The 27,591-nt window shown below is 34.5% G+C and overlaps 1 protein-coding gene and 1 long non-coding RNA gene across 4 annotated transcripts in view; one reads left to right on the top strand and one right to left on the bottom strand.

Annotated features, from left to right (window-relative positions):
- LOC136037875 (uncharacterized) overlaps nt 1-27,545 on the top strand; it is a 155,514-nt gene extending 127,969 nt beyond the window's left edge. Inside the window, exons 4-6 of the long non-coding RNA XR_010620063.1 lie at nt 511-636; nt 1,306-1,390; nt 26,789-27,545. This is a non-coding gene — a long non-coding RNA (uncharacterized LOC136037875). The remainder of the gene's footprint in view (nt 1-510; nt 637-1,305; nt 1,391-26,788) is intronic.
- LOC136037874 (lachesin-like) overlaps nt 13,414-27,591 on the bottom strand; it is a 368,714-nt gene continuing 354,536 nt past the window's right edge. For all 3 annotated transcript variants that reach the window (XM_065720726.1, XM_065720725.1, XM_065720728.1), the window contains one exon: nt 13,414-16,696. In XM_065720726.1, coding sequence (XP_065576798.1) covers nt 16,542-16,696 — 155 coding nt within the window. In that variant the 3' untranslated portion in view covers nt 13,414-16,541. The remainder of the gene's footprint in view (nt 16,697-27,591) is intronic.

Genomic DNA, 27,591 nt, shown 5'->3' with positions numbered 1-27,591 from the left:
TACTTCTAAACTTAAATACCTACATATGAAGTTGCCAATTTAAGCTGGAGAGGGAAGGTTTCTAACAATGAAAAAGACTGGGAAAGTAACTAGGCACCAGAGCAAAGGGGGCCTGATTTATTAGACTTGAATTTATCCTTCTTTTTCCTATTACATTTGAATGTCCTTTAGCAAGAATAAGAAAACAAGAAAATATTTACAAACTGTGATATTCAATAATTGAAATTTTCTCGTTAAATATCCCATTGATGGCTTACTAAGGTTAATGCAATCCCTTTAATCCTTATTAAAGTTTAAATTCCTCATAGAGGAAAGGGGTTTAAACATCATTTGCCATCCATAGTCCCGTATCATTAAGATATTTTTGGGAGGAACCCCGCCTTTAAGGTGCGTAGGGGGGCAATAAGGGTATCTCTGGTTATTCCTAATCGTATATATCCTTTCTATCAAAATAATTTCCACAAGGTGTATTTTGTACTACATGAAAAACTAAATTTCATTTCTTTTAAGAAAATTTGGACCAGTGCCCTCCTCTGGCAAAGAAGCCAGTGATTAGCTGTCGGATTTTCTATGCCCCTGATGAAAGGCAATGATTTGGCTCGTTTGGCCCTCCGCATGCAAGCTGCCGATCTTAAAGTAAGTAAAATTTATTGATATTTATTGGGGTTAAAAAATTACTCTTTTATCTAGCGAATGTATATTCTTGTTCACACTAACAAATGAAGAAAGAATAGGATGTAGGGGATCTTGTTTTTGACCACTGAGAGAGGTTTGATGCTACTGTTAATTCTAAAAACCATTCATTCTTTTAAGTCTAATAAAGGCTTTGAGAGGATTTTGCTATGATTTAACGCTAAAATCTAAATTTTTCCGATAACTATTAAGACTGATGATATTACCCATCTTTAAAAAGTAATGCAATCCTTTCAGTTTACTATAGGAGTCCCCTGTCGATAGCTCTTAGGGAAGGCCCCAGAGAAATAGCTAAAATAAGACATTCCTTTTGGGCTAACAAAAGGGAGAATAAAAAAGATTTTCGTGCTTCTAAAAATTATGTATTCTAATGTTAAAAAGTGTTTTACTGTTCCCTCTAAGAAGGGGTATTTGAAAGCATTATCCAATAGGTTATTTTCTAAAAATGAAAATACATCAGTCTTTTCAGGCTAATAATTGGCCATGGCTCGTCCGTTCTTAAGGGTCTGAGGATCCATAGGTTAATATTCTTTTTCAGCATACGATAAGTTCCTTTCTCAGCTTAAAATCATAATTACTTCAAGGGAATACAATTTTGTATTTTTCTGTCAGGTTGTAACAAAAATGCCAGCATAGATCAAGGATCTGCTAACGGATATCTTTGGTGAAGAACCCCCGACAATGGACACCCCCCACCGTAAGTTTTTAAGACTCATTAAAACACTGTCATACCTGAGAAGTAAAAGAGAGGAACAGATTACCTCATATTAATGTGATAATTTCCCGTCTTAAATTTATAGCTAGAAAAATAGACGTGTGGGGGCTATGAACCTGAAGGGTCACTTTAGGGGCTTATGCATGGTAATTAAACCTATAAATGGTAGTTTGAGGGCTATGGGTGCAATGAGTCACTTTTCCCTCTCAACAAATTTTCACGCTTATATATTCTCTTTCAGCCTTACACAATTTCTTTCACAGGATAAAATCAAGAGTGTTTCAATGAGCGAATAAGCTCTTGTTAATTTTTTAAGGCTCACATACCAACATATCAAGGGGCATAAATTCACCTTAATGATATCGATTCGTTATTGGACTTCGAACATGCCCCACAGGATAGTGAACGAGTGGGGGGATGTTTGAGCAAGATTCGTAGAGAAAAATTCAGACAGATCGGAGTAGTGAATTTGTGAATCCACATATAAAGAATGATACAGGGAAGATATGAAGTTGCTCTCTTTGATTGTATTCTTAGAAAATACATACGATATCCTGAGAAAATATCGTACATATGATTTAAAGTAAGACATTTTGGTTTTTCCAACGAGGGTTTGGTGGCAAATTTTGACTCTGGTAATCACCCCTTTGCTACTGTACCCTAAGAAGAATACAAGAATATGCGTGAGCTGTGTTGGGCTATCAACAAAAAATTACAAGCGAAAAAAGGGTGGCTTCACATTCAAATCTTCAACAGAACTGACAAGAATTTACATTACCATTCCATTTGAGAATGAATGAATTTTCTCAATGAGGATTTATGTGAGGTTCTTGGTTTTAAAGATCGTGTTATTAAAGCAAATGTTTAAGAAGCAAGGATACTTTTATTTTTTTGTACACAGCCTCTCGTCTGACAATTGTATATTTCCTTACGCTTCATTCTTTGAAACAGAGAGAGAGTTGGTAATACCAGTGCCCCCTCTTACGTATTCTTACAACCAGTAATGAGGACATTTGCCACTACAGTATAAAGCACCTTCAATATATTTCAGTCAACACTTTATATTTGGAGGTCTGTAAGTTAACATTGAGAAGTGCACTGGGCAAACCTCTAGCAATAACAAAAGGTTTGGCTGTGGTTACGTGTCCTTTTTAACCCATTCAGTGAGAAAGCCAACAGAAAAAATATTTTGGTTTGTCCTGATATTGATTGCTATGTTGCTACTCTTGGACCACGACAATTGGGCCTTGGAATGTATTATTACAGGGATCTTTCGTCGATTTCTGGTTAAGGTCTCAGTAGTCGGCTTATTAAGTTATTTCGCTTTGCTTTACCCCTGGCTAAAAAATATGTTGTACTGGCTACTGCGGATTGTGTGTCCTCTATACTACATAAATGTGGCTCTGGGAAGGATTTTAAAGAAAGTGTTTAACTAATTTTCAGGTCTGGCTTGCGATCTCTCAGCGATTAATTTAAATCAGAAAAAGCGGAAAAAATTCAAAAAGATCACTCTCCATTTTCAAGAATAAAAAGAAACCAAAAGAAAAACTGTTAGATCAAAAAAGGATTTCTTTTTTTAGAAGTGGCATATTTACCACATAAAGAATGTCATTCTTCTGTCAACTCATCTCTAAATCTTTTCGATGCAGAAAATGTCGACATGAATGCAAAAAATGTTACTGTCGACATGAATGTAAAAAGTTAACAATTTTAGCCGGACCGACGTCTCACTGAAAAGGTGCATTTTCAAATTTATTCCAGCGAAGATTATTTCTTAGATTTGACATATGCATTTATAGACATGCATGCCACGGTCAAAAAATGTAACAATTTAAAACCAAGTGCAGCCATGGGTTTATCCTATGAAAGTTGAGTACTACACAATTTGTTTAGACAAATCAGTGTATAAATAAATAGAACCTCGGTGAGCACAAGCAACAATCGTTCAAATTATGCAAGTCATATACAATTCATATTGATGACTCCAATGTCCTAAAAGAACTTGATAGGTATGCCTATTGGATATGAATATAAAACGGGCTTTAACTTTACCAATATACTTAGAGATGCGACAACTAGACTAAGCTTGTACCTTACCTGATGTCATGATAACTGATTACATAATTTTCTACTAGAAGAGGTTTCTTCCTTTGTAGTTGAACCAGCATTTGTGATATTTACCAGAATACAAATTGGAGTGGGGAGGGGCATATGAGGCCATGGCTATTAATTGGCTTTCGGGAACTTTCTACATTTTCTATCTGTAGTAACTGCACCCAGGCCTGAAGTTGATTTCTACGAAATCCTCTTCTTGGATCCAATACTGTTTCCCATATATATTAAAAACAATAAAGCTCATGAACTCTTATGGAACTTATGAAAAACAATGCTGGAAGTAAATTAGGAATATCAGATTAACAAAAAATATGTGCCTGTTAATTTTCCAGGGGCAAAAATGGTACTGCTGTATATTTATAATGACATTTTCTTTAAATTTTTTTTTTATTTTTACGCTAAATTTGCTTGGAGTTTTTTTTCTGAAAGTGGAAAAGCGATAAAATAAATTAATCATTTTTAAACGTTTGCTTTAAATGTTTCGTCTCAAACATTAAAAGCAATTTCTTATGTAAAAAATTTGCTTGTAAAGTTGAAAACAGATTTTCTAAACTTTAATATAAGTCCAGGGTTAAAGGTTCAAGGGTTGATGCGGTAGGTTTTCTTTGTGCCGAAGTCAAAACGCAGAGTTTTCAGGATCTAATAGCTTATATTAATTCTATAGATCTGTGAAAGCTTATAAAGAGTTTCTGTATCTTGCTCGATGGCTTACTGATCAGTAGCCTTGATTGAGAAAAAAACAGAGAGAAAAATGGGAAACAATCACACCTTCTCTTATCGTTTTAAGTAACGTTCATGATATCTCACTTAGTTCATACATATACAATAAAATACCGAGTACAAAATATTTAATTCCTTTTCTTCTTTTAGCACTTCCTGTTCTGTGTATGAACCCTGTACAAATCACTGTAAAAACATAATGTTTTAAAATGTTTGCATTTAGAACGTAAATGAATACGACATGTAATTCAGGAGGGGCTTCAGAGCCCTCCTCCTCTTGAAATTCAAAGATTTGTTTTACCATTTTAATGCTTTTTTTACCATTTTTTACCATTTTATACCCGAAAATGCTTTCTACCTTGAATTAAATCTTACCCGTAATGCTTATCTCTGAATGAAGGCTTTGTAGTTAGCATACTTCTTGTGCAGTACTTGGGTAGGCACAAGAGAGACCTTGTGCAGACCTTACAAGTCTTGCAAGGTGTGAAAAGACATGCAGTCCTCAAGAAGTACCGAGCTAAACGTATTGCAATTATCAAACTACTAGATTGGCATAGGTATACAGTAGTTTTTTTTCGGTATAAATCCCAAAAAAGGTAATATTCAAAACCTTGGTGGGCAAAAGTTCCCCTTCCTTTCTCCTCAAATTAATACCCTGATAGACCAGTATACGTTTCGTTAAGACATGTATACTTAAGGGTATTATCTGTCATGAAAGCCGAACTTTCGGATGAAAGTCCAGTTTGGCTAGCCACGACACTTACCTTACACATTGGTACATTGTTAACAAAAGCTTCTTCAGTTTTATAAGACGAAGCCGGAGTTCAACACCCACAAAAATTCTGAAAAAACATCTCCATGACAAAACAAACCTCCAAACAAAGCTAAATCAAGATTACTTTCTGTTTTGAACCTGAATCCTTAATAACTCCATAGTCCTCTATAAGGGTGGAGGAGGGAGGGACTATGTACCAATGTGTAAGGTGAGTATTGTGGCTATTCAAACTGAACTTACATTCAAAAGTGTGGCTTTGGCGTCGCCACTTACCTTACACACTGTTGCATTATGAACAAAAGCTTAGATTCCAGCCCATTTGGTGGTGGGTTCCGAAAATCAGTTAATTTCTCATTTATTTATCGACTCAAATAGTTCAATGTATAAACTATATAACTGACTGAGACATGACAAATTTTGGAACATCAATTTGATTTTCTATTTGATGAAGGTAATGCCGTCTAGGCGTATCCTCCGAAGACCAGCCAGCTGTGCTCATTATATCCTTAACTGGTACAGATTTTGATAGTGCCAATGATGGTGCCATGGATCTTGTGTTGTATACTTTCCCTTTTTTACGATCTTCTTCTGCTATTTCATATGCCATAGATGCGAACTCTTCTATCAAAGAAAAAATTGTTCTCGCTTCTAACATCTCGTGATGTTATCTTAGAAAAGGGAAGAAAGAATGTCTTTCTCTCATTTCTGGTCACCACGATGGCCGTTCGTTTTGGGTAGGTTGGTAATATCCTCACTGAATACAAGTCTAGATCTACATCTAGTGCGAGCAAAAGGACGTGAGAAGGTAACTTGTGTAGTTTCATGGTCTTGGGTCTAAACGAAGGAATAAACCTGAGAGATATTAAATTATCTGAAAATTATACAGATGTATCAATTTCGTTCCTTCGATGACCATAGTCTATGGCGGAAATGAATACTATCCTGAGAGTAAAATCTTCTATACTGATGTTTGACCATTCAAGGACTCGTGGGTATTTTAAGTACTTTAGGACATGTCCAGGTCTTAGGCAGGAACATCGTGTAGAGTCCACGGTGACGCGTGCGAGAAATTGTGCATTATTTTTCGTCAAAAAAGGATGTTTACTAATATCTGTCCTATAGGTAGAGCTAGCGTTCCGTTTACCGCTGCCTTATAACTTTCTTTTTTGATGGCGAAAGGTTTCGACTAGTCTTTAGATACATCTTGAATACTGCTACTCTGAGAATTGGCTTCCAGCGAATTAGTTTTTTAACTACATCAACCCATGAACACTTGCCACTTTCTATTATATTGTTCGTTGGTGGACCATTGCTGGGGCCAAGCAATTGTATTGGGCTTATCCCTGAGAAGATCCTCCGTTTTTGAGCCCATGCTCGATAACATCCAGCCATGTAAATTTAGGTTCATTAGTGTTGGGTAGCGTTGTAGACCTTGCTGGATGAGATATGCCTCATCTCTGAGGGGTATAGGCAGGTTTATTAGCAGGCTGAGATGATTCGTGTGCCATGCTTGGTGAAGCTATTCAGAGCAACTAGCATTATTTGACAGTTCGCAGGATTCTAAACGTTCTCTAGAACCTTGGGTATAAGGGCAAATGGAGAAAAGACATAGCTATATTTGTCCAACTAATAGTGGACTAGGACATGTTTACCAATCGCAAGAGAAACTAGAATTTATGAGAAATACGCGTCAATCATCCGGTTGTATTGAGTCGCGAATAGATCAACTTCTTGTAATCCGTGCTCTTTTGACAGTGCTCTGAAGATACGTTTCAGTGTAATGTGTCTTGCCCCCAGTTGAATGTTCAGGGTCATCGTAATCTTGAAAAGATTTTATGGATTCCTTCTTAGGGATGAAGGAATGGGTTTGGCCCTCTTTGTTTTTGTCGTTGAGTACTGTCAACTTGTCTGTCACTACCATGACTACCTCGTTTCTTAGCTCCTCCGCAAAGGCTTTAATCGTATTAATTACACCTCTCATATTGAGGAAACTAATATGAAGAGATTTCTTTTCTGGAAAACAACTCAACAACTCCCTGGAGTGTCCTGATGTGAATTGTCTAGATAGCCAGCCCATCCGTAAGTTTAGATGACGGTGGATCTTGTTTTGGAAGCAATAGGGCTTGAGAGGAAGGACTTGACTCAGCCAATCTCTGTTTAGCCAAAGTGAAAATTTCTCTTTCATATTTCTCGTAATCGGTATGTTCAAATCTATGCTGTTCCACGACTTGTCCCCCAACCGGAGCATTAGTAACTAATCTTTTCTGATAATCAGTCTGCTGAGAGGAATTACTCTTGAGTCAGTGTTAATGAGTCTGATCTACTTAATCAGTTGTCTTACTGATTTATGCAATTTTACGGAGCTTTCCTGGCTGTATAGATTAGGTTCTGAATCATTTCTGGGGATAGGCACACCCTTTTCACCTTCAGGCCTACCAGGAATATGAAAAATATGATCTTTAGCCTAGATTGCAATTCTGATTTCTTGCTCAGCATGAACCTAAGTCGGTGCAGGAGAAAAATATTGGTCTTTACATTTTTCTATGCTTATGACTTTTGGTAATTGTGCAGAAGCCACTTGTTCATGTAAGTACACAGTTGGATGGTTTGAAGGTGGCCATAGCTCATGATGCCACTTTGAACGGTGGGCATTTTGAACTGATGTCTTTTGTTTTGAAGGTGAAATCTAACCAGGGTCCTTAGGACCTAAGTGAGTTAGGTCCTAGAATTCGGAAAACAGGAAATATATTCCAGAGAGGATGATCCCGGTTTATTTTTATTCTCCTGAGCCAAGTCAGGAATTCATTTGGAGACAGAATCTTTCCTCATCAACAACAATTTGAGTACTCGCTAGAAATTATTTTTGAAATATGCTGCTGAAATCTATTGACAGACTCTAAGAACCTTATCAGTTTTGGAATAATGTCGGGAGAGACGTTCTCTGCCATTAACATTTTTATGACAGTATTTAACGCGAGGTTAATGTATAACAGCATGCCCAGAGTTACTCGTGTGGATGACTCTAATGCCAAGGATGATTTTTTTGTCAACTGATATGAACTTCATGTCCTCTACCTATCCAGTTGATGATAACAACATGAGCTTTGGGTTGACCCGCGGTGCCTATGAAGCTAAAAATGGGTCGTTTTATTTTTAAGCTCTCGCTCGGTCCGGGATGCCGAGAGGGTTAAAGAAAGTACCGTGTTTTGAAATGATATGTTCTCCAATGCTATAAGTATATGGTTTTATCCAACTATAACATATTTATAATTAAACACTGGAATTAAAATCAGCTGCAACCATGAGAACAAAGTATCTTATACCAGAACAAACCTATAGGCAAACGCTGTAGTCGTTACAATCAAACAGTTCGTGGTAACGAACTGTAGTAAGGAGCGACCCGGCTCAATCGTAAACAAAAGTCTAAAAAACGGAATTTTGATGCTAAAAGATACATCAAAAGAATCTAATTTTCACGCTGATTCTAAATATATAAGTTTCAATAAATTTAGTATTTTCATCAAAAGTTACGAGCCTGAGAAAATTTGCCTTATTTTGGAAAATAGGGGGAAACATCCCCTAAAAGTCATAGAATCTTAACGAAAATCACACCATCGCATTCGGCGTATCAAAGAACCCTATAGCAAAATTTCAAGCTCCCATCTAAAAAACTGTGGAATTTCGTATTTTTTGCTAGAAGACAAATCACGGGTGCGTGTTTATTTGTTTGTTTGTTAGTTTTTTAGTTTTTTATTTCTTTTCCCCAGGGGTCATCGTATCGACCAAGTGGTCCTAGAGTGTCTCAAGAGGGCTCATTATTACGGAAATGAATAGTTCTAGTGCCCTTTTTAAGTGATCAAAAAAATTGGAGGGCACCTAGGCCCCCTCCCATGTTCATTTTTTCCAAAAGTCAACAAATTAAAATTTTGAGGTAGCCATTTTGTTCCGCATAGTCGAGAACCATAATAACTATGTCTTTGGGAATGATTTACTCCCCCACAATGCCTGGGGGAGGGGCTGCAATTTAAAATCTTTGACCAGTGTTTACATATAGTAATGGTTATTGAGAAGTGTACAGACGTTTTCAGGGGGATTTTTTTTGGTTTGGAGGGGGGTTGATGGGAGGGGGCTACGTGGGACGATCTTTCCTTGGAGGAATATGTCATGGGGGAAGAAAAATTCAATGAAAAGGGCGCAGGATTTTCTAGCATTACTATAAAAAAACAATGAAAAAATAAAAATGAAAACGTTTTTTCAATTGAAAGTAAGGATTAGCATTGAAATTTAAAACGAACAGAGATTATTACGCATATGAGGGGTTCTAAAAATACTTTAGCATAAAGAGCGAGGTATTTAATAGGGGATAAATACCTTGCTCTTTATGCTAAAGTATTTTTAGTAATTTCAACTATTTATTATACGGCCTTTTTGATTCAGGGGTTATTCTTAAAGAATTGGGACAAAACATACGATTTAGTGTAGAGAGCGAGGTATTGACGAGGGTACAAACCCCTTCGTACACATAATAAAAATATAAGAATATAAAAGTTTGTTCCGTAAGTTTATTCTTAAGTTACGCATTTTTTTACTAATAAAAACGTTCGTTAAAAATTAAAAGTTCTAGTAGCCTTTTTAAGTAACTGAAAAATTGGAGGGCAGCTAGGCCTCCTTCCCCACCCCTTATTTCTCAAAATCGTCTGATCAAAACTAAGAGAAAAACATTTAGCCAAAAAAAAAATTAATATTTAAATTTCATTTCAATAATTTATGTGCGGAGAGTCAAAATCAAACATGCATTAATTCAAAAACGTTTAGAAATTGAATAAAAAAACTATTTTTTTTTAACTGAAAATAAGGAGCGACATTAAAACTTAAAACGAACAGAAATTATTCCGTGTATGAAATGGGTTGTCCCCTCCGCAATCTCTCGCTCTTTACGCTAAAGTTTGACTCTTTGCGATAATTCTACTTTTTAAAACAATTAAAAGCTTTAGCGTAAAGAGCGAGGGATTGCAGAGGGGACAACCCATTTCATATATGGAGTAATTTCTGTTCGTTTTAAGTTTTAATGTCGCTCCTTACTTTCAGTTAAAAGAAACTAGTTTTTTTTATTTAATACTATACAAAGACGGTCTGTACGTCCAAGTTGACGTGGCCTTATGTAATGGCAGTCTGTATTCTAAAGGCGTTATGACCTTGCATAATGAAAGTCTGTACACCCAAGGCGTTATGACATTATGTAATGAGTAATTATACCTTACCACAAATATAGTTTTATAAGATTCAAATGACTAAAATATAAATAGTTACAAATAAGACAAAAAAAATTAATTCTCTAAATTTTGTTCTATACTTTTAGTATACAGCCGGGGTTGCCAGCTGCCAATGTCTGAAAAGGGGTGAAAATCAAAACAAAAAGGGGAGCCTTTGCTCAAAGGGCGCAAGACGAAACCAAGGAATTGCACGCGCGAATACAGCCTATTCTAACTGCTGACAACGCTCTGGAAAAATGGGGTACTAAATTAGCAGGCTACATGGCAATTTTCAATTTTACATATAAAAATATATAATCAAAGAAAACTATCAGACATAAGATGTGCTGCAAACCGGTCGCCAGCTTTTGGGTTTCATCGACAAAACATTTAGCAAGAGTGTCAATGCGATACGACTGTCATAGGAATGGTACCAAAACATTCTGGAAACAAGAATTTCAAGGCATAGCACCAAGACTAGATGGTGACTTTCACTCTCTGTGAAAAGTGTATAGGCCTGTGTTCGGACGGATTAAGCCTATAAGAGGAGTTAGTAACTCTTTTTGGCAAAAGGTGCCTGGACGTAGTTGTAGGCTGGTTATAGGTACTGAAACAGCAACAGGCTGACTACAGGTACCCGGACAGTGACAGATTGGCTGCATCACCCGGGAAGAAGTAGGTTGGCCTGTTGACTTATTTTGAATACTACAATCAGTTTTAACGGGACCTTTGGACTTTAATATTTAATCCATTTTGCACTATGTGTTTTTTCTTTAATGAGTAACCTCAGATTGTTACGTCAAAATCTGCGAGTCTGAGAAAATTTGCCTGATTTTCAAAAAGGAGGCGACCCCCTGAAATTCAAGGAATCTTAATGAAAATCGCACCGTCGGATTCAGTGTATCAGAGACTTCTGCTGTAAAGGTTTCAAGCTCCCATCTCCAAAAATGTGGAATTTTGTATTTTTGCCAGAAGAAATGGAAGTGCGTTTATTATTATTATTTTTTTCCAGAGGTGATCAACTTGAACTATTAGTTCTAGAATATTTCAAGTGGACTCATTCAATGGAAGTTAAAAGTTCCAGTTCCCTTTTAAGTGACCAAGAAGATTGGAGGTCAACTAGCACCCTTCCCATTCCCCTTTTACCCCAAAGGTGTCCAATCGAAAGTTTAAGATAGCCATTTGGTTCAACATAGTTGAAAGATCCAGTAACTATACCCAGGGGAATAACATGACCCCATAGCCCCAGGGGAAAGATCTGTAAGCCATGAAATTTAGCCCTTGTTTAACTATAGTACTTGCTATTGGAAAGTATATAAAATTTTCTGGAGGGAGGATAAATTTTCTGCTCGTGGTATTTTTACGGGGAGAATTTTCAGTGACGAGGGACGTTTCTGGAAGTTAGACTTTCCAGAGGAACTAATTACTGAAGGAAATCCTCACAATTCCTATAAGAATTTCTTTTTATTCGTCTTACTTTCTATTTTCCAGCTCAATTTTACATGTGGGAATGTTAAATGGCATTGTCTGGAAGATCTTTCCGTAGGAGAGGAGGATTTTCCACAGAAAAAATTCTCCATGGGGAAGTTTTTCACGGGATAGATTCGCCAGGAAGAATCTTCTGTAGAAGTAACTTCATGCTAGCCAGGGGGATTTGCATGGAAATTTTTAATGGGGGGAGGTTTTCAGCATGATTGAAAAAGAATCAGAAGTTTAAGTCTTTTTCCAATGAAAGCGAATTTTCAGCAAGATGTGGAATTTCCTGGAGGGAATTATCCTAGTGGTGGTGTATTAAAATGGAGGAACTTTCCATTGAGGGATTTTCGTGCGGGAAGAGAGTTTCTGAAAAGAGTACCTAAAACCCTTTTCAAATAGTTTAGAAAGCATCTGGCACTTCTCCCCAAACTTTTCTTGAGATTTTCAGAATTTGATATTTGAGTTGATTATTCAGCTCATTTTCTTAAAAATGTTGAAGAAGGCCTTTTGTCTTTGAAAACGATCTTTTATCCTACTTAGACATCTTTACTGCGTCTACCTTCCTTACTGATCATGCAACCTGATTGGTCAGTTTCCTTATTATGAAAAAGCACTACTTCTTCCCTACTTAATAATAATTCCAGTTACTTAGTCTTCTGATTATAATATTTAATTTGCTTTCAAAGGCAAGACTAAAACACACCCGAATTGATTTAGTTCACCAAAACGTTCTCAAACATGAAACATTCATTTACATAAATGGTTTTACTTAAAACGGTTTCAAGAGCCAGCAAGGCTCTAAGGCCGAGGGTGGTAGGCAGCAAATAACGGTAAAAACACACCGAATTCATTCAGTTCACCAAAACGTTCTCAAACATGAAACATTCATTTATATGAATGGTTTTACTTAAAACGGTTTCAAGAGCCAGCAAGGCTCTATGGCCGAGGGTGGTGGGCAGCAGATAACATTAAAAACACACCGAATTCATTCAGTTCACCAAAACGTTTTCAAACATGAAACATTCATTTATATGAATGGTTTTACTTAAAACGGTTTCAAGAGCCAGCAAGGCTCTATGATCGAGGGTAGTAGGCAGCAGATAACGTTAAAAACACGCCGAATTCATTCAGTTCACCAACGCGTTCACCAAACATGAAACGCTAATTCATAGATGATTATTTTTAGAGAATGACTATTTTAAGTTTTTTTTTCCCATACTTAAATATTATAGACCCGAGTTTTCAATGATTAGCTAACAATTCTAGTTCTCCTTAAAAAATATTTTAACTTACATTTTAGTTGGAAAAAAACATTCTTCTCAGGATATTTGGATTTTTCACCATTCCCAAGATGTTTTTTAACGGACACAATTAAGGAACAATTAAGGGCACAATTAAGATGGTTTTAACTGGTCCCTTAAGGAGCATTGATACATGTTTTAATTTTTGATAAACTCTTTAGTAACAACTAATTATAATATTTACAACTAAATACTAATAATGATTAATTAAGAAATGTAAATAATAAAATAGGTAAATAAAACTTCCCTAAAACGTAAAAATCCTAAACCTTCTTTTATAGAATACATAAACCTATAAGCTCATCATAATTGTATCACATGGGATCATTATCCTAATAACTTTTTGTGGACTAAATTGTGGCCAAATTAAGAAATACTAACGGCATTTATTTACTATTTGTAAACAGCATGTAATAATCAATATAATAATACGGAATTGCAAACCCTATAATATTGTGTTACAATGGTAATGCATTGATGCCTAGAATTATCATTGCTAAAACTACCTTAAGCTTCGTCTTAATTGGAGTAATAAGAGTTATTACTATTCTACACCTTAAGAAACTGAGGCATAAATTGCAGGGAGTACAAAGAAACAAAATGTATTTAAGGAGCAACTCGGCCACATAGTAATCGAAACTCTAAGGAAAAACACTATTTTTATAATAGTTGACATGTCAATTTAATTATCTTTTTATATTCATTCCAAATATATAAAAGTCATTAATGTCAGCCAGGAAAAGCTAGGACCCTGAGAAAATCTACCTGATTTTCAAAAAAGCGGGAAGAACCATGTCCGTATTCAGGGGGGCTAGGGGGTTTGACCCCTCCCGAAATTGTTATCCGGATCGTAAAAACGTAACGAAAATGAATATAAACATATTTCGTATGCATTTTTTTTAAAGTTTTATCTTGTAACCCTCTTTCCAAAAAAATCTTTATGTGAACCAGCCACCCCCCACCGAACAAAAATACTGGATATAGTCCTGGAAAGAACCCCTCAAAGAATTCAAGTGATCTTAATTAAAAGCAAACCTTCACATTCAGCGTATCAGAGAACCCTACAATAAAGGTTTCAAGCTCCTATCTACAGAAATGTGATATTTATTGTTTTTTTTTCCTAGAAAAAACATCACAGATGCGTTCTTATATATTTTGTTGTTGTTCTTGTTGTGTTTTAACAGAAATCATAAGTTCTAGTTCCCTTTATAAGTAACCAAAAAGATTGGAAGCAAATAGTTTGCCTACCAGCCCCCTTTCCCTTTCCCTCCAAAGACATCCAATCAAAATTTTTGTGAGTTGAAATGATCAATAAATTTGCCTTCAGGGATAAGAAAGCCCCTCATAGTACCTGGAGACAGGGCTGTAAGCTATGCAATTTGCCCATTGTTCACATACAGTATTTGTTACAGCGAAACACAAGGATATTTTGGGGGGAGGGGGTTTTGTACTTCTTGTGGGTGATTCTAAACAGGGAGAATCTTCTCTGAGGAGGAAGTATTCCAGCTGAATTCTCAAGCATAAATTTCACGGGGGGGGGGGAGGGTATTTACTGGCATGATTTTAAGAACGGTCAGATATGTTTTTTTTACTCAACGTAAGGAGCACCATTAAGACTTAAAAGGAACAGAAATTATTCTGTATACAAAGGGGTTCGCCCTAACCTCAATCCCTCGCTCTTTACGCCATGTTTGTCTTTGTCACCATTCTTTAAGCGAACCGCTCAAACACAAGAGCCGTTGAGAACCCTTTTAATAAAACTTTTTGACTTAAGCGTAAATAGCAAGGATTGAGGAAGAGTGGTCCACATTATATACGGAATAATTTCTGTCCGTCTTAGGTTTTAACATTGCTTTTTGCTTTCAATTATTTTTTTTTCAAATTTGATTCATGCATAAGACAGTTAGAAGAGAGCACACCATTTTTTAATTTTTTGAACGAATAGTAATTCCAAATCTGTTACCAGGTATTGTGTATTATGCTAAGTCATACTATACTAAGTTATTTTAATTTATAATAAGTCATACTAAGGTGAGTAAAAAGAATATAGTGAGGTTCTAAAAAATAAAGACGAGTTAAAATTAAAAAGTTAAAAAAAGTTAAAATTAAAAGCTAAGGTTTTCGGGGATGTCGAACGAATCAAAAGAGTCGAAAAAGTCAAAACACACTTTATTCAACTAGGTTGTCAAAATGACATATTTGCAATATCTCGGGAATGGGTAAGGGTATTAAGTGGACACTATCAGGCAATTTAGAGTGGGAGGCTGTTGGCGTTTACTTTTTTACAGTTACGTTAATTATTACAGTTATTACAAAATCTTTACGCTAATATTTGCCAATTAGAAAAGCTACTACACCAACCAAGATGTGGCTTTAAAAGACTGATATTTTTTCCATCTTTCAGATATGGTTAGGATCAAAATTCAATTTCAAGTGCACCCCTATTACTGTAGTTTCGTCTTACTCCTTCTGCCTTTCAGCTCCTTTAGTGTATGTTTATCATATTCATCGTAAAAGAATAATATAATATTTTAAAAGCTTTAGTCAACTCGGATGTCTACGAATATAATCGAAATTTGGTTTACAATATTTTGATTTATTTTTCCATACGCCTCATTTTATTCCAAAGACTATTATTTCAAAAAATCCACATATTTAGAAATAAGGAAGGTTAGTGGAACGTTCTTTAGTTCTAAATACTGAGTAGAGACTATTATAGAGACTTTCATTTAAATAAATTATAGATATATAAAGAAATTTATTTTAATAGAAATCTGATGCACTTTCGATCTAGAAACTGGTGAAAGACTATTCTAGAAAGTCTCATTAAAACTATATACAAAGATAAGGGAAGTTGGTACAATACCGACACACTTTCATTCTAGAGACTCCGATTAATATATATATATATATATATATATATATATATATATATATATATATATATATATATATATATATATATATATATATATATTTGTATATAGGATTTATATAGACTTGAATAAGGATTTCTCAAACTTCTTACGTGCCATTTTTGGGCACAAGATCCGCCAAATAACAACTAATAAGTCACAGATAATAAATAACACTACATAATGGCTCGCGTTTGTGATGCGGTTTATGATGCGTTTTATGATATTTGCGTTTATGATGGCGTAAATTAACGTTGATGGATATTGCAACAGCAACACGTAGCCGAGGGTACCACAGTTTTGTCACTGGGATGTTCAAATTCTGTATCAAATCGTCGTATTTCACTCATTTCTTCAACACATGGCTCTAATTTAATTCTTTTCCACTGATCATGATCATGATCATGATCCACTGATCATGAAACTAAAGGCAACTCTTCATCTTTTTTGGGCATAACTTTTAAAATATATTGAACACCATTTTAAGGAACTAAAATAATTCGCTCTGCAACAAGTAGCAAATATCACAGAATTTGAATATTTGAGATTTAAAGTGCAATAGGACTGTTGCAGAATTTTTCACACAATTAACGAGAACAAAAGGTGATATAAGACAGGCAGGGTTAAAAGTGAGCAGGATAAGATTCTGCTGCTAGTGCTCGTAGATAATGTCCTATTAAGGTAGAGATTTGAACCATCGAAAAAGGAGGGTGCGTCTTGACTTAATGCAATATCTAAAAGAAAAAAAGATTACTAGAAAAAATCTCGAGAATTCCAAATACATTTTGCACTATCTAATTCTCAAATGTAAAAAAAGTTAAAGGTTCCATTTTAAAAACTTAAAAATTCAATTCATTGCGGGTAGTGGGGTAGTGTGACTGAGATCTAGGAGATGCTATATCTAGGCAAAAACTAAGATGTATATTTAATTGCACTCAAATAGCAGGTCAAAGGAAAGGACTGGGGGAAAGAGTTACATGCCCTTCAATGCTATAACGCTTTATATTCAATATAATGGGACAATTCACTCCTCTAACACTTGAAAAATTAAACTTAATTTAAAATTAAATATTAAACACTAGTTCTTTATATTTAAATTAGCTTTACCCATTAATTGGTACAATACCACAGCTGCCTATACTCGGTGGCAAGGCCATATTCAGAGAGGAGGTTAGGTGCTTATCTAGGTCGACCCCCCTCGACTCACAAAAAACGTTTTTTACGCGTTTTTTAATTTTTCTTGTACCTTGGGCCCAAAACAGTTTTTCACAAAACAAAAACAGTTTTTTTACGCGTTTTTAATTTTTCTTGTACCTTGGGCAAAAATGCATCTGCCCCATAGAAAAATAAGCCCTTGCTCAGTGGTACTGGATCGAAAAAATAAAACCCTTGAGAATTATCCATGCTTTCAATGCACTAATATTACCCAGTATCTGAAACTTATTTCTACCGTTAAGTTGTACGACGTAGTTGCCCTTTTGACTGGAATACGGGTGCGGCCAAGGGGAAAATTCTTCCTTCATTTAAAAAAAATTAAGATTATATATCATAATTTATATTATATTAGTTATTGTCAATAACTATTGTTTTTGTTGGATATTATTGTCAATTAATCATTATCATTACATAAATGATATCTTTTGAGATACTGTTTTTTTAAGGTGCAAATACTCTGTCTTCAATGGATTTTAGGATTGTGGAGAACACTTCTTACGGTACAGAAGTGAAATGTGCACTTGTTAGATAAGAAATAACATCAATGAATTGGCCATAAATGAATAACAGAGCCTCCTCCTCCAATTCTAGGCTATAATTAATACTATACAGTGGTGCTCCCTCGACTTCAGTGTACATCGTGAGGACGTGTAGTCAAAATGTCCGTGGTAACGAATTGTAAGTGACGAGCGACCCAACTCAATAGTAACCCAAACTTAAAAATACGGAATTTTGATACTGATAGATTTGTATTCTCAAGCTAATTTCAAATATATAAATTTTATATTATTTATATAATATGATTTATATCATTATAATATATATATATATATATATATATATATATATATATATATATATATATATATATATATATATATATATATATATATATATATATATATATATATATATATATATATATACTAACTATATATTCGCAAGTTTTACGTAGTTCAAAACACATATATAAATCTATCTATATTCATAGGTGATACACAGGAACACAACTACAATGGCACGTAACTAATATGGCACGTAACGACTTACGCGCGCTGGGGGCTTGGGAGGGGGGGCGCGAAGCGCCCCCACCAACTAGATGTTGGGGTGGTGCAAAGCGCCACCCCAACAGCTAGTATATATATAAATATATATATATATATATATATATATGTATATATATATATATATATATAAATATATGTATATATATATATATATATACTAGCTGTTGGGGTGGCGCTTCGCGCCAAACCACACCTAGCTAATGGGGGCGCTTCACCCCTCCAAGCCTCCCCGCGCGCGCAAGTCGTTACGCTCCATATTAGTTGCGCGCCATTGTAGTTGTGTCCCTGTGTCCCACCTGTGAATATAGATAGATAGATATATATATTTTTAACTACGTAAAACTTACGAATGTACAACATTCTTGGCTGTCCCATTGCCTGTGCATATAAATAGATTGTCAGGTTTACCGACTCTTGAATATGCAACATATAATTGTCCAAGGGAAAAACAATCTGTATTCAGATGTATAACTCACTATTCTAATGATCGCCCTTGAGCTTTGTTGATGGTGATTGCTAATCGAACATTCCCTGTGTCCCTGTCGTCATTTATATATCCCCCTGTGCCCTCCGGCGTCCCCGTTGTTGTTGTTTCCCTGTGTCCCGGTCGTCATTTGTGTCCCGGTGTCCCAGTCTGTAATTTCTCTTTGAGTGTCGCGGTCGTCATTTATATTCCCTGTGTCCTGGTGTCCCGGTCGTCACTTTGTCCTGGTCGTCATTTGTGTTCCGGTGTCCCGGTCTGTAATTTTACTTTGATTGTCCTGGTCTTCATTTATATTCCCTGTTTCCCGGTCGTCTTTTGTGTCCCGGTGCTTTGTTGATGGTGATCGCTAATCGAACATTCTTTGTGTCCCGGTCGCTTTCTCTTTGAGTGTTCCGGTCGTCATTTATATTCCCTACTAGCTGTTGGGGTGGCGCTTGGTGCCACCCCAACACCTAGTTGGTGGGGGCGCTTCGTGCCCCCCCAAGCCCCCCCGTGCGCGCAAACGTTACGCGCCATATTAGTTACGTGCCATTGTAGTTGTGTCCCTTTGTGCCATCTCTGAATATATATATATATATATATATATATATATATATATATATATATATATATATATATATATATATATATATATATATATATATGTATATATATATATATATATATTTAACTACGTAAAACTTGCGAATGTACAACATTCTTGGCTGTCCCATTATCTGTGCACATAAATGGATTGTCAGGTTTACCGACTCTTCAACATGCAACATATAATTGTCCATGGGAAAAACAATCTGTATTCAGATCTATACCTCATTATTCTAATGATTGCCCTTGTTGAAGCTTTGTTGATGGAGATTGCTAATCTAACATTCCCTGTGTCCCTGTCATCATTTATATATCCCCCTGGGCCCCCCGGCGTCCCCGTTGTTGTTGTTTCCCTGTGTCCCGGTCGTCATTTGTGTACCGGTATCCTAGTCTGTAATTTCTCTTTGAGTGTCGCGGTCGTCATTTATATTCCCTGTGTCCCGGTGTCCCGGTCGTCATTTTTGTCCCGCTCGTCATTTGTGTTCCAGTGTTCCGGTCTATAATTTCTCTTTGAGTGTCCTGGTCGTCATTTATATTCCCTGTGTCCCGGTCGTCATTTGTGTCCCGGTGCTTTGTTAATGGTGATTGCTAATCGAACATTCCTTGTGTCCCGGTCGCTTTCTCTTTGAGTGTCCCGGTCGTCATTTATATTCCCTATGTCCCGGTAACCCGGTCGTCATTTGTGTCCCTATGTCCCGGTGTGTAATTTCGTCAATCAACAAACATGACGTCAGTCGACACACAAATATGACGTCACTCGACACACAGACTTACAGACAACTTATTTTTATATATATAGAAGATGTCCCGGTGTTCTGTTCGTCATTTTTGTCCCGATGTCCCGGTGCGTAATTTCGTCAATCAACAAACATGACGTCAGTCGACACACAAACATGACGTCACTTGACACACACACAGAGACAACTTATTTTTATATATGGCGCTTCGCGCCACCCCAACATCTAGTTGGTGGGGGCGCTTCGCGCCCCCCCCCAAGCCCCCCCGCGCGCGTAAGTCGTTACGCGCCATAATAGTTACGCGCCATTGTAGTTGTGTCCCTATGTCCCACCTGTGAATATAGATATATATATATATATATATATATATATATATATATATATATATATATATATATATATATATATATATATGGTTTCAACTACGTAAAACTTGCGAATATACAACATTCTTTGCTGTCCCATTGTCTTTGCATATAAATAGATTGTCAGGTTTACCGACTCTTGAACATGCAACATATAATGGTCCATGGGAAAACAATCTGTATTCAGATCTATACCTCATGATTCTAATGATTGCCCTTGAGCTTTGTTGATGGTGATTGCTAATCGACCATTCCCTGCCCCGGTGTCCCGGTCGTCATTTATATCCCCCTGTTTCCCCCGGTGTCCCCGTTGTAGTTGTGTCCCTGTGTCCCGGTCGTCATTTATATTCCCTGTGTCCCGGTCGTCATTTGTATCCCGGTGTCCCGGTCTGTATATACATTCGTTTTTTAGTTTTGTTTTTCTCCTTTATTTTTTCCTTTTTTTTTCTTTTTTAGTTTATTTAGATTTTTAGATTTTTTAGTTTTTTTATTAGTTTTTAGTTTTTTTTTCTTTTTAGTTTTTTTGTAGTTTTTACCTTCTTTTTAGTTTTGTTAGTTTTTTTTTTTACTTATGTCCTGGTCGTCATTTATACTCCCTGTGTCCCGGTGCTTTGTTGATTGCTAATCGAACATTCCTTTTGTCCTGGTCGCTTTCTCTTTGAGTGTCGTCATTTATTTTTTTCTTTTTTAGTTCTTTTAGTTTTTACCTTTTTTAGTGTTTTTTAGTTTTTTCCTTTTTTTCTTTTTAGTTTTTTATTGGTTTTTACCTTTATTTTAGCTTATTTTTCAGTTTTTTCCTTTTTTTTAGTTTTTTTTATTTTTTATTTTTTTTAGTTTTTTACCTTTTTTTAGTTTTTTTAGTTTTTTTAGTTTTTTAGCTTTTTTACTTTTTTTATTAGTTTTTAGTTTTTTTTGTTGTTTTTGCCTTTTTTTAGTTTTTTCAGTTTTTTTTAGTTTTTTATTGGTTTTTACCTTTATTTTAGTTTATTTTTCAGTTTTTTCCTTTTTTTTAGTTTTTTTTAGTTTTTAGTTTTTTTAGTTTTTTACCTTATTTTAGTTTTTTTAGTTTTTTTAGTTTTTTAGCTTTTTTATTTTTTTTATTAGTTTTTAGTTTTTTTTGTAGTTTTTGCCTTTTTTTAGTTTTTTTTAGTTTTTTAGCTTTTTTATTAGTTTTTAGTTTTTTTTGTAGTTTTAACCTTTTTTTAGTTTTTTTAGTTTTTTAGCTTTTTTATTTTTTTTATTAGTTTTTAGTTTTTTTTTGTAGTTAGTTTTTTTAGTTTTTTACCTTTTTTTAGTTTTTTTAGTTTTTTTAGTTTTTTAGCTTTTTTATTTTTTTTATTAGTTTTTAGTTTTTTTTGTAGTTTTTGCCTTTTTTTAGTTTTTTTAGTTTTTTAGCTTTTTTATTAGTTTTTAGTTTTTTTTGTAGTTTTTGCCTTTTTTTAGTTTTTTTAGTTTTTTAGCTTTTTTATTTTTTTTATTAGTTTTTAGTTTTTTTTTGTAGTTTTTGCCTTTTTTTTAGTTTTTTCAGTTTTGACGTCACCTGATCCAGTTTTTTCAGGTGACGTCACCTGATCCAAATAGATTGTCAGGTTTACCGACTCTTGAACATGCAACATATAATGGTCCATGGGAAAACAATCTGTATTCAGATCTATACCTCATGATTCTAATGATTGCCCTTGAGCTTTGTTGATGGTGATTGCTAATCGACCATTCCCTGTCCCGGTGTCCCGGTCGTCATTTATATCCCCCTGTTTCCCCCGGTGTCCCCGTTATAGTTGTGTCCCTGTGTCCCGGTCGTCATTTATATTCCCTGTGTCCTGGTCGTCATTTGTATCTCGGTGTCCCGGTCTGTATATACATTCGTTTTTTAGTTTTGTTTTTCTCCTTTATTTTTTTCCTTTTTTTTTCTTTTTTAGTTTATTTAGATTTTTAGATTTTTTAGTTTTTTTTATCAATTTTTAGTTTTTTTTCTTTTTAGTTTTTTTGTAGTTTTTACCTTCTTTTTAGTTTTGTTAGTTTTTTTTTTACTTATGTCCTGGTCGTCATTTATACTCCCTGTGTCCCGGTGCTTTGTTGATTGCTAATCGAACATTCCTTTTGTCCTGGTCGCTTTCTCTTTGAGTGTCGTCATTTATCTTTTTCTTTTTTAGTTCTTTTAGTTTTTACCTTTTTTAGTTTTTTTTAGTTTTTTAGATGAAAATTTTTTTTAGTTTTTTCCTTTTTTTCTTTTTAGTTTTTTATTGGTTTTTACCTTTATTTTAGCTTATTTTTCAGTTTTTTTCTTTTTTTTAGTTTTTTTTTATTTTTTATTTTTTTTAGTTTTTTACCTTTTTTTGGTTTTTTTAGTTTTTTTAGTTTTTTAGCTTTTTTACTTTTTTTATTAGTTTTTAGTTTTTTTGTAGTTTTTGCCTTTTTTTAGTTTTTTCAGTTTTTTTTTAGTTTTTTATTGGTTTTTACCTTTATTTTAGCTTATTTTTCAGTTTTTTCTTTTTTTTAGTTTTTTTTAGTTTTTAGTTTTTTTAGTTTTTTACCTTTTTTTAGTTTTTTTAGTTTTTTTAGTTTTTTAGCTTTTTTATTTTTTTTATTAGTTTTTAGTTTTTTTGTAGTTTTTGCCTTTTTTTAGTTTTTTTAGTTTTTTAGCTTTTTTATTAGTTTTTAGTTTTTTTGTAGTTTTTGCCTTTTTTTAGTTTTTTTAGTTTTTTAGCTTTTTTATTTTTTTTATTAGTTTTTAGTTTTTTTTGTAGTTGTTTTTTTTTAGTTTTTTACCTTTTTTTAGTTTTTTTTAGTTTTTTTAGTTTTTTAGCTTTTTTATTTATTTTATTAGTTTTTAGTTTTTTTTGTAGTTTTTGCCTTTTTTTAGTTTTTTTAGTTTTTTAGCTTTTTTATTAGTTTTTAGTTTTTTTTGTAGTTTTTGCCTTTTTTTAGTTTTTTTAGTTTTTTAGCTTTTTTATTTTTTTTATTAGTTTTTAGTTTTTTTGTAGTTTTTGCCTTTTTTTAGTTTTTTCAGTTTTGACGTCACCTGATCCAGTTTTTTCAGGTGACGTCACCTGATCCACGATCCACAGATCCACAGACAACTTATTTTTATATATATAGAAGATATATAGTTATGTCCCGGTGTCCCGGTCGTCATTTGTGTCCCGATGTCCCGGTGTGTAATTCGTCAATCAACAAACATGACGTCAGTCGACACACAAACATGACGTCACTCGACACACAGACAACTTATCTATATATATATAAAAATAAGTTGTCTGTGTGTGTGTTTGTTGATTAACGAAATAACACACCGGGACATCGGGACACAAATGACGACCGGGACACCGGGACATCTATATATATATATATAAATAAGTTGTCTGTGTGTCGAGTGACGTCATTTTTGTGTGTCGACTGACGTCATGTTTGTTGATTGACGAAATTACACACCGGGACATCGGGACACAAATGACGACCGGGACACCGGGACATAGGGAATATAAATGACGACCGGGACACAAGGAATGTTCGATTAGCAATCACCATCAACAAAGCACCGGGACACAAATGACGACCGGGACACAGGGAATATAAATGACGACCAGGACACTCAAAGAGAAATTACAGACCGGGACACCGGAACACTTATGACGACCGAGACAAAGATGACGACCGGGACACCCCGACACAGGGAATATAAATGACGACCGCGACACTCAAAGAGAAATTACAGACTGGGACACCGTGACACAAATGACGACCGGAACACAGGGAAACAACAACAACGGGGACGCCGGGGGCACAGGGGAATACATAAATGACGACAGGGACACAGGGAATGTTCGATTAGCACTCACCATCAACAAAGCTGAAGGTTAATTATTAGAAAAATGCGGTATAGATCTGAATACGGATTGTTTTCCCATGGACAATTATATGTTGCATGTTCAAGATTCGGTGAGCCTGACAATCTATTTATATGCACAGACAATGGAACAGCGAAGAATATTGTATATTCGCAAGTTTTACGTAGTTAAAAACATATATATCTATCTATATATATAAAAATAAGTTGTCTGTGGATCTGTGGATCTGTGGATCAGGTGACGTCATGTTTGTCCGCATATGACGTCTGAATTATTTCACACTAATACAAAAGAAGAAAAAAACTAAAAAAGGTAAAAACTACAAAAAAAACTAAAAAGAAAAAAAAACTAAAAAAGCTAAAAAACTAAAAAAAACTAAAAAAAGGTAAAAATCTAATAACTAAAAAAAACTGAAAAAAATAAAAAAAGGCAAAAACTACAAAAAAAATAAAAACTAATAAAAAAACTAAAAAAGCTAAAAAACTAAAAAAACTAAAAAAAAACTAAAAAAAGGTAAAAAACTAAAAAAAACTAAAAAAGAAAAAAACTAAAAAAAAGGAAAAAACTGAAAAATAAAAGAGAAAAAGAAAACTAAAAAAATATGAATAAATATATATAAAAATAAGTTGTTTGTGGGTTATGTCTGTCTGTCTGTCTGTCGAGTGACGTCGTGTTTGTCCGCATATGACGTCTGAATTATTTCACACTAATACAAAAGAAGAAAAAAAACTAAAAAAGGTAAAAACTACAAAAAAAACTAAAAAGAAAAGAAACTAAAAAAGCTAAAAAACTAAAAAAAACTAAAAAAAGGTAAAAAACTAAAAACTAAAAAAAACTGAAAAAACTAAAAAAAGGCAAAAACTAAAAAAAAACTAAAAACTAATAAAAAAACTAAAAAAGCTAAAAAACTAAAAAAACTAAAAAAACTAAAAAAACTAAAAAAAGGTAAAAAACAAAAAAAAACTAAAAACTAAAAAAGAAAAAACTAAAAAAAAGGAAAAAACTGAAAAATAAGAGAAAAAGAAAACTAAAAAAATATTAATAAATATAAAAAAAAAATCTAAAAATCTAAAAAAAAGAAAAAAAGAAAAAAGGAAAAAAATAAAGGAGAAAAACAAAACTAAAAAACGAATGTATATACAGACCGGGACACCGGGATACAAATGACGACCGGGACACAGGGAATATAAATGACGACCGGGACACAGGGACACAACTACAATGGGGACGCCGGGGGGCACAGGGGGATATAAATGACGACCGGGACAAAAGGAATATAAATGACGCCCGGGACACTCAAAGAGAAATCACAGACTGGGACACCGGGACAAAAAATGACGACCGGGACACAGGGAATATAAATGACGACCGGGACACAGGGACATAACTACAAAGGGGACGCCGGGGTGCACAGGGGGATATATAAATGACGATGGCGACTCAGGGAATGGTCGATTAGCAATCACCATCAACAAAGCTCAAGGGCAATCATTAGAATCATGAGGTATAGATCTGAATGCGGATTGTTTTCCCATGGACCATTATATGTTGCATGTTCAAGAGTCGGTAAACCTGACAATCTATTTATATGCACAGACAATGGACAGCAAAGAATGTTGTATATTCGCAAGTTTTACGTAGTTAAAAACATATATATATATATATATATATATATATATATATATATATATATATATATATATATATATATATATATATATATATATATATATATATATATATATATATATATATATATATATATATATATATATATATATATATATATATATATATATATATATCTATCTATATTCACAGGTGGGACATAGGGACACAACTACAATGGCGCGTAACTAATATGGCGCGTAACGACTTACGCGCGCGGGGTGGCTTGGGGGGGACGCGAAGCGCCCCCACCAACTAGGTGTTGGGGTGGCGCGAAGCGCCACCCCAACAGCTAGTATATATATATATATATATATATATATATATATATATATATATATATATATATATATATATATATATATATATATATATATATATATATATATTCACAGGTGGTACACAGGGACACAACGACAATGGCGCGTAACTAATATGGTGCGTAACGACTTACGCGCGCGGGGGCTTGGGGGTGGTGGCGGTGAAGTGCCACACCAACAGCTAGTATATATATATATATATACATAATAAATGATCATATATATATAATAATTGACTTTAACCTGCTTTATTTGAAATTTTTATTGCAAATAATGAAGAGATTTCGTTTGATATGAAGAGTTCAATGGTGTTTGCTTATTTTTATTCGTTTAAAATAAGGTGGTAATCAGCTTGAAATCAATCAGTGTGGAATTAGAGTTCAAAGAGTTAACAGCTAAATAAGTTTCAATTCAATTGGATAAAACACATCCTTAAATCTCGACAGCTTGCGCAACCAACTAGTCTTAACCGCTACTGTATTTAAGTGAATTGTTATAGCAGTGACGTCAGAATCTTTTAATTAGAGAATTTTGCAGGCAGGAAACGTAAGCGAAAAGTGTCAACTGAATTTTCCTGTCAAATCTAGAGGAGCTGTTTAAAGTTAGGAGGGGGTGAAGGAATACAAGAAGAAGCCCCCCTTGTGATATTGCTAGTTGCCAAATGACTTTGTTCGCCCCGGAGCTATGCAAGCGGGAAATAGAGCATACGCTCTGTTTCGATTCTACAAACTTTGGCTGTGTAAAATCACGCGAGTGATACGTATCAAGGCCGGTGGCTGTAATTATGAGGTTACCTGTTATGGTAGCGACGCAAGTTTTTTTTATTAAAGAATACTAGACAATCATTCATGGAATTTTTCTTCCCTATGATAAATTTTCCATGAAAAGCTCCTCCGACGCAACCCCTCCCCTCGATCCTCCTCAACTCAATCAGAACCCCCCCTGAAAACGTCTGTATACTTTCCAATAACAATTTCTATATGTAAACAATGGTCAAAGTTTGTGACATCAAACATTCAGTTTGATTTTATTTTGTGCTTTTCAAGACTGTTCAAGACACATGTTGTTTTCAGTAAAGCGCCAATGTAGCAATAGATTTCAGGCTTTTACAGTGAAAGAAGGAGGCAAAACCCAAAATCTTCTTTTTAGAGACTTTTGTTCATTTCAAGCTGGATTTGCATATTCAATCTAAGTTTCAGTTGTTTTAAGATTTATTTACTCATTTATATTAGTAACTATTGTTTGTTTGTTTGCTAAGATTGTTTATTGAATTTCTGCTCGTTTTTGGTTTCATTTATTCCTCAATATCAGTATATTTTTTCCGTTTTAAGCTTGATTTG

The sequence above is a fragment of the Artemia franciscana genome, chromosome 17 (genome assembly GCF_032884065.1).
Source record: "Artemia franciscana chromosome 17, ASM3288406v1, whole genome shotgun sequence".
Taxonomy (NCBI): Eukaryota; Metazoa; Arthropoda; class Branchiopoda; order Anostraca; family Artemiidae; genus Artemia; species Artemia franciscana.
The sequence above is the reverse complement of the archived record's forward strand: the minus strand, read 5'-3'. Positions and strand labels throughout refer to the sequence as shown.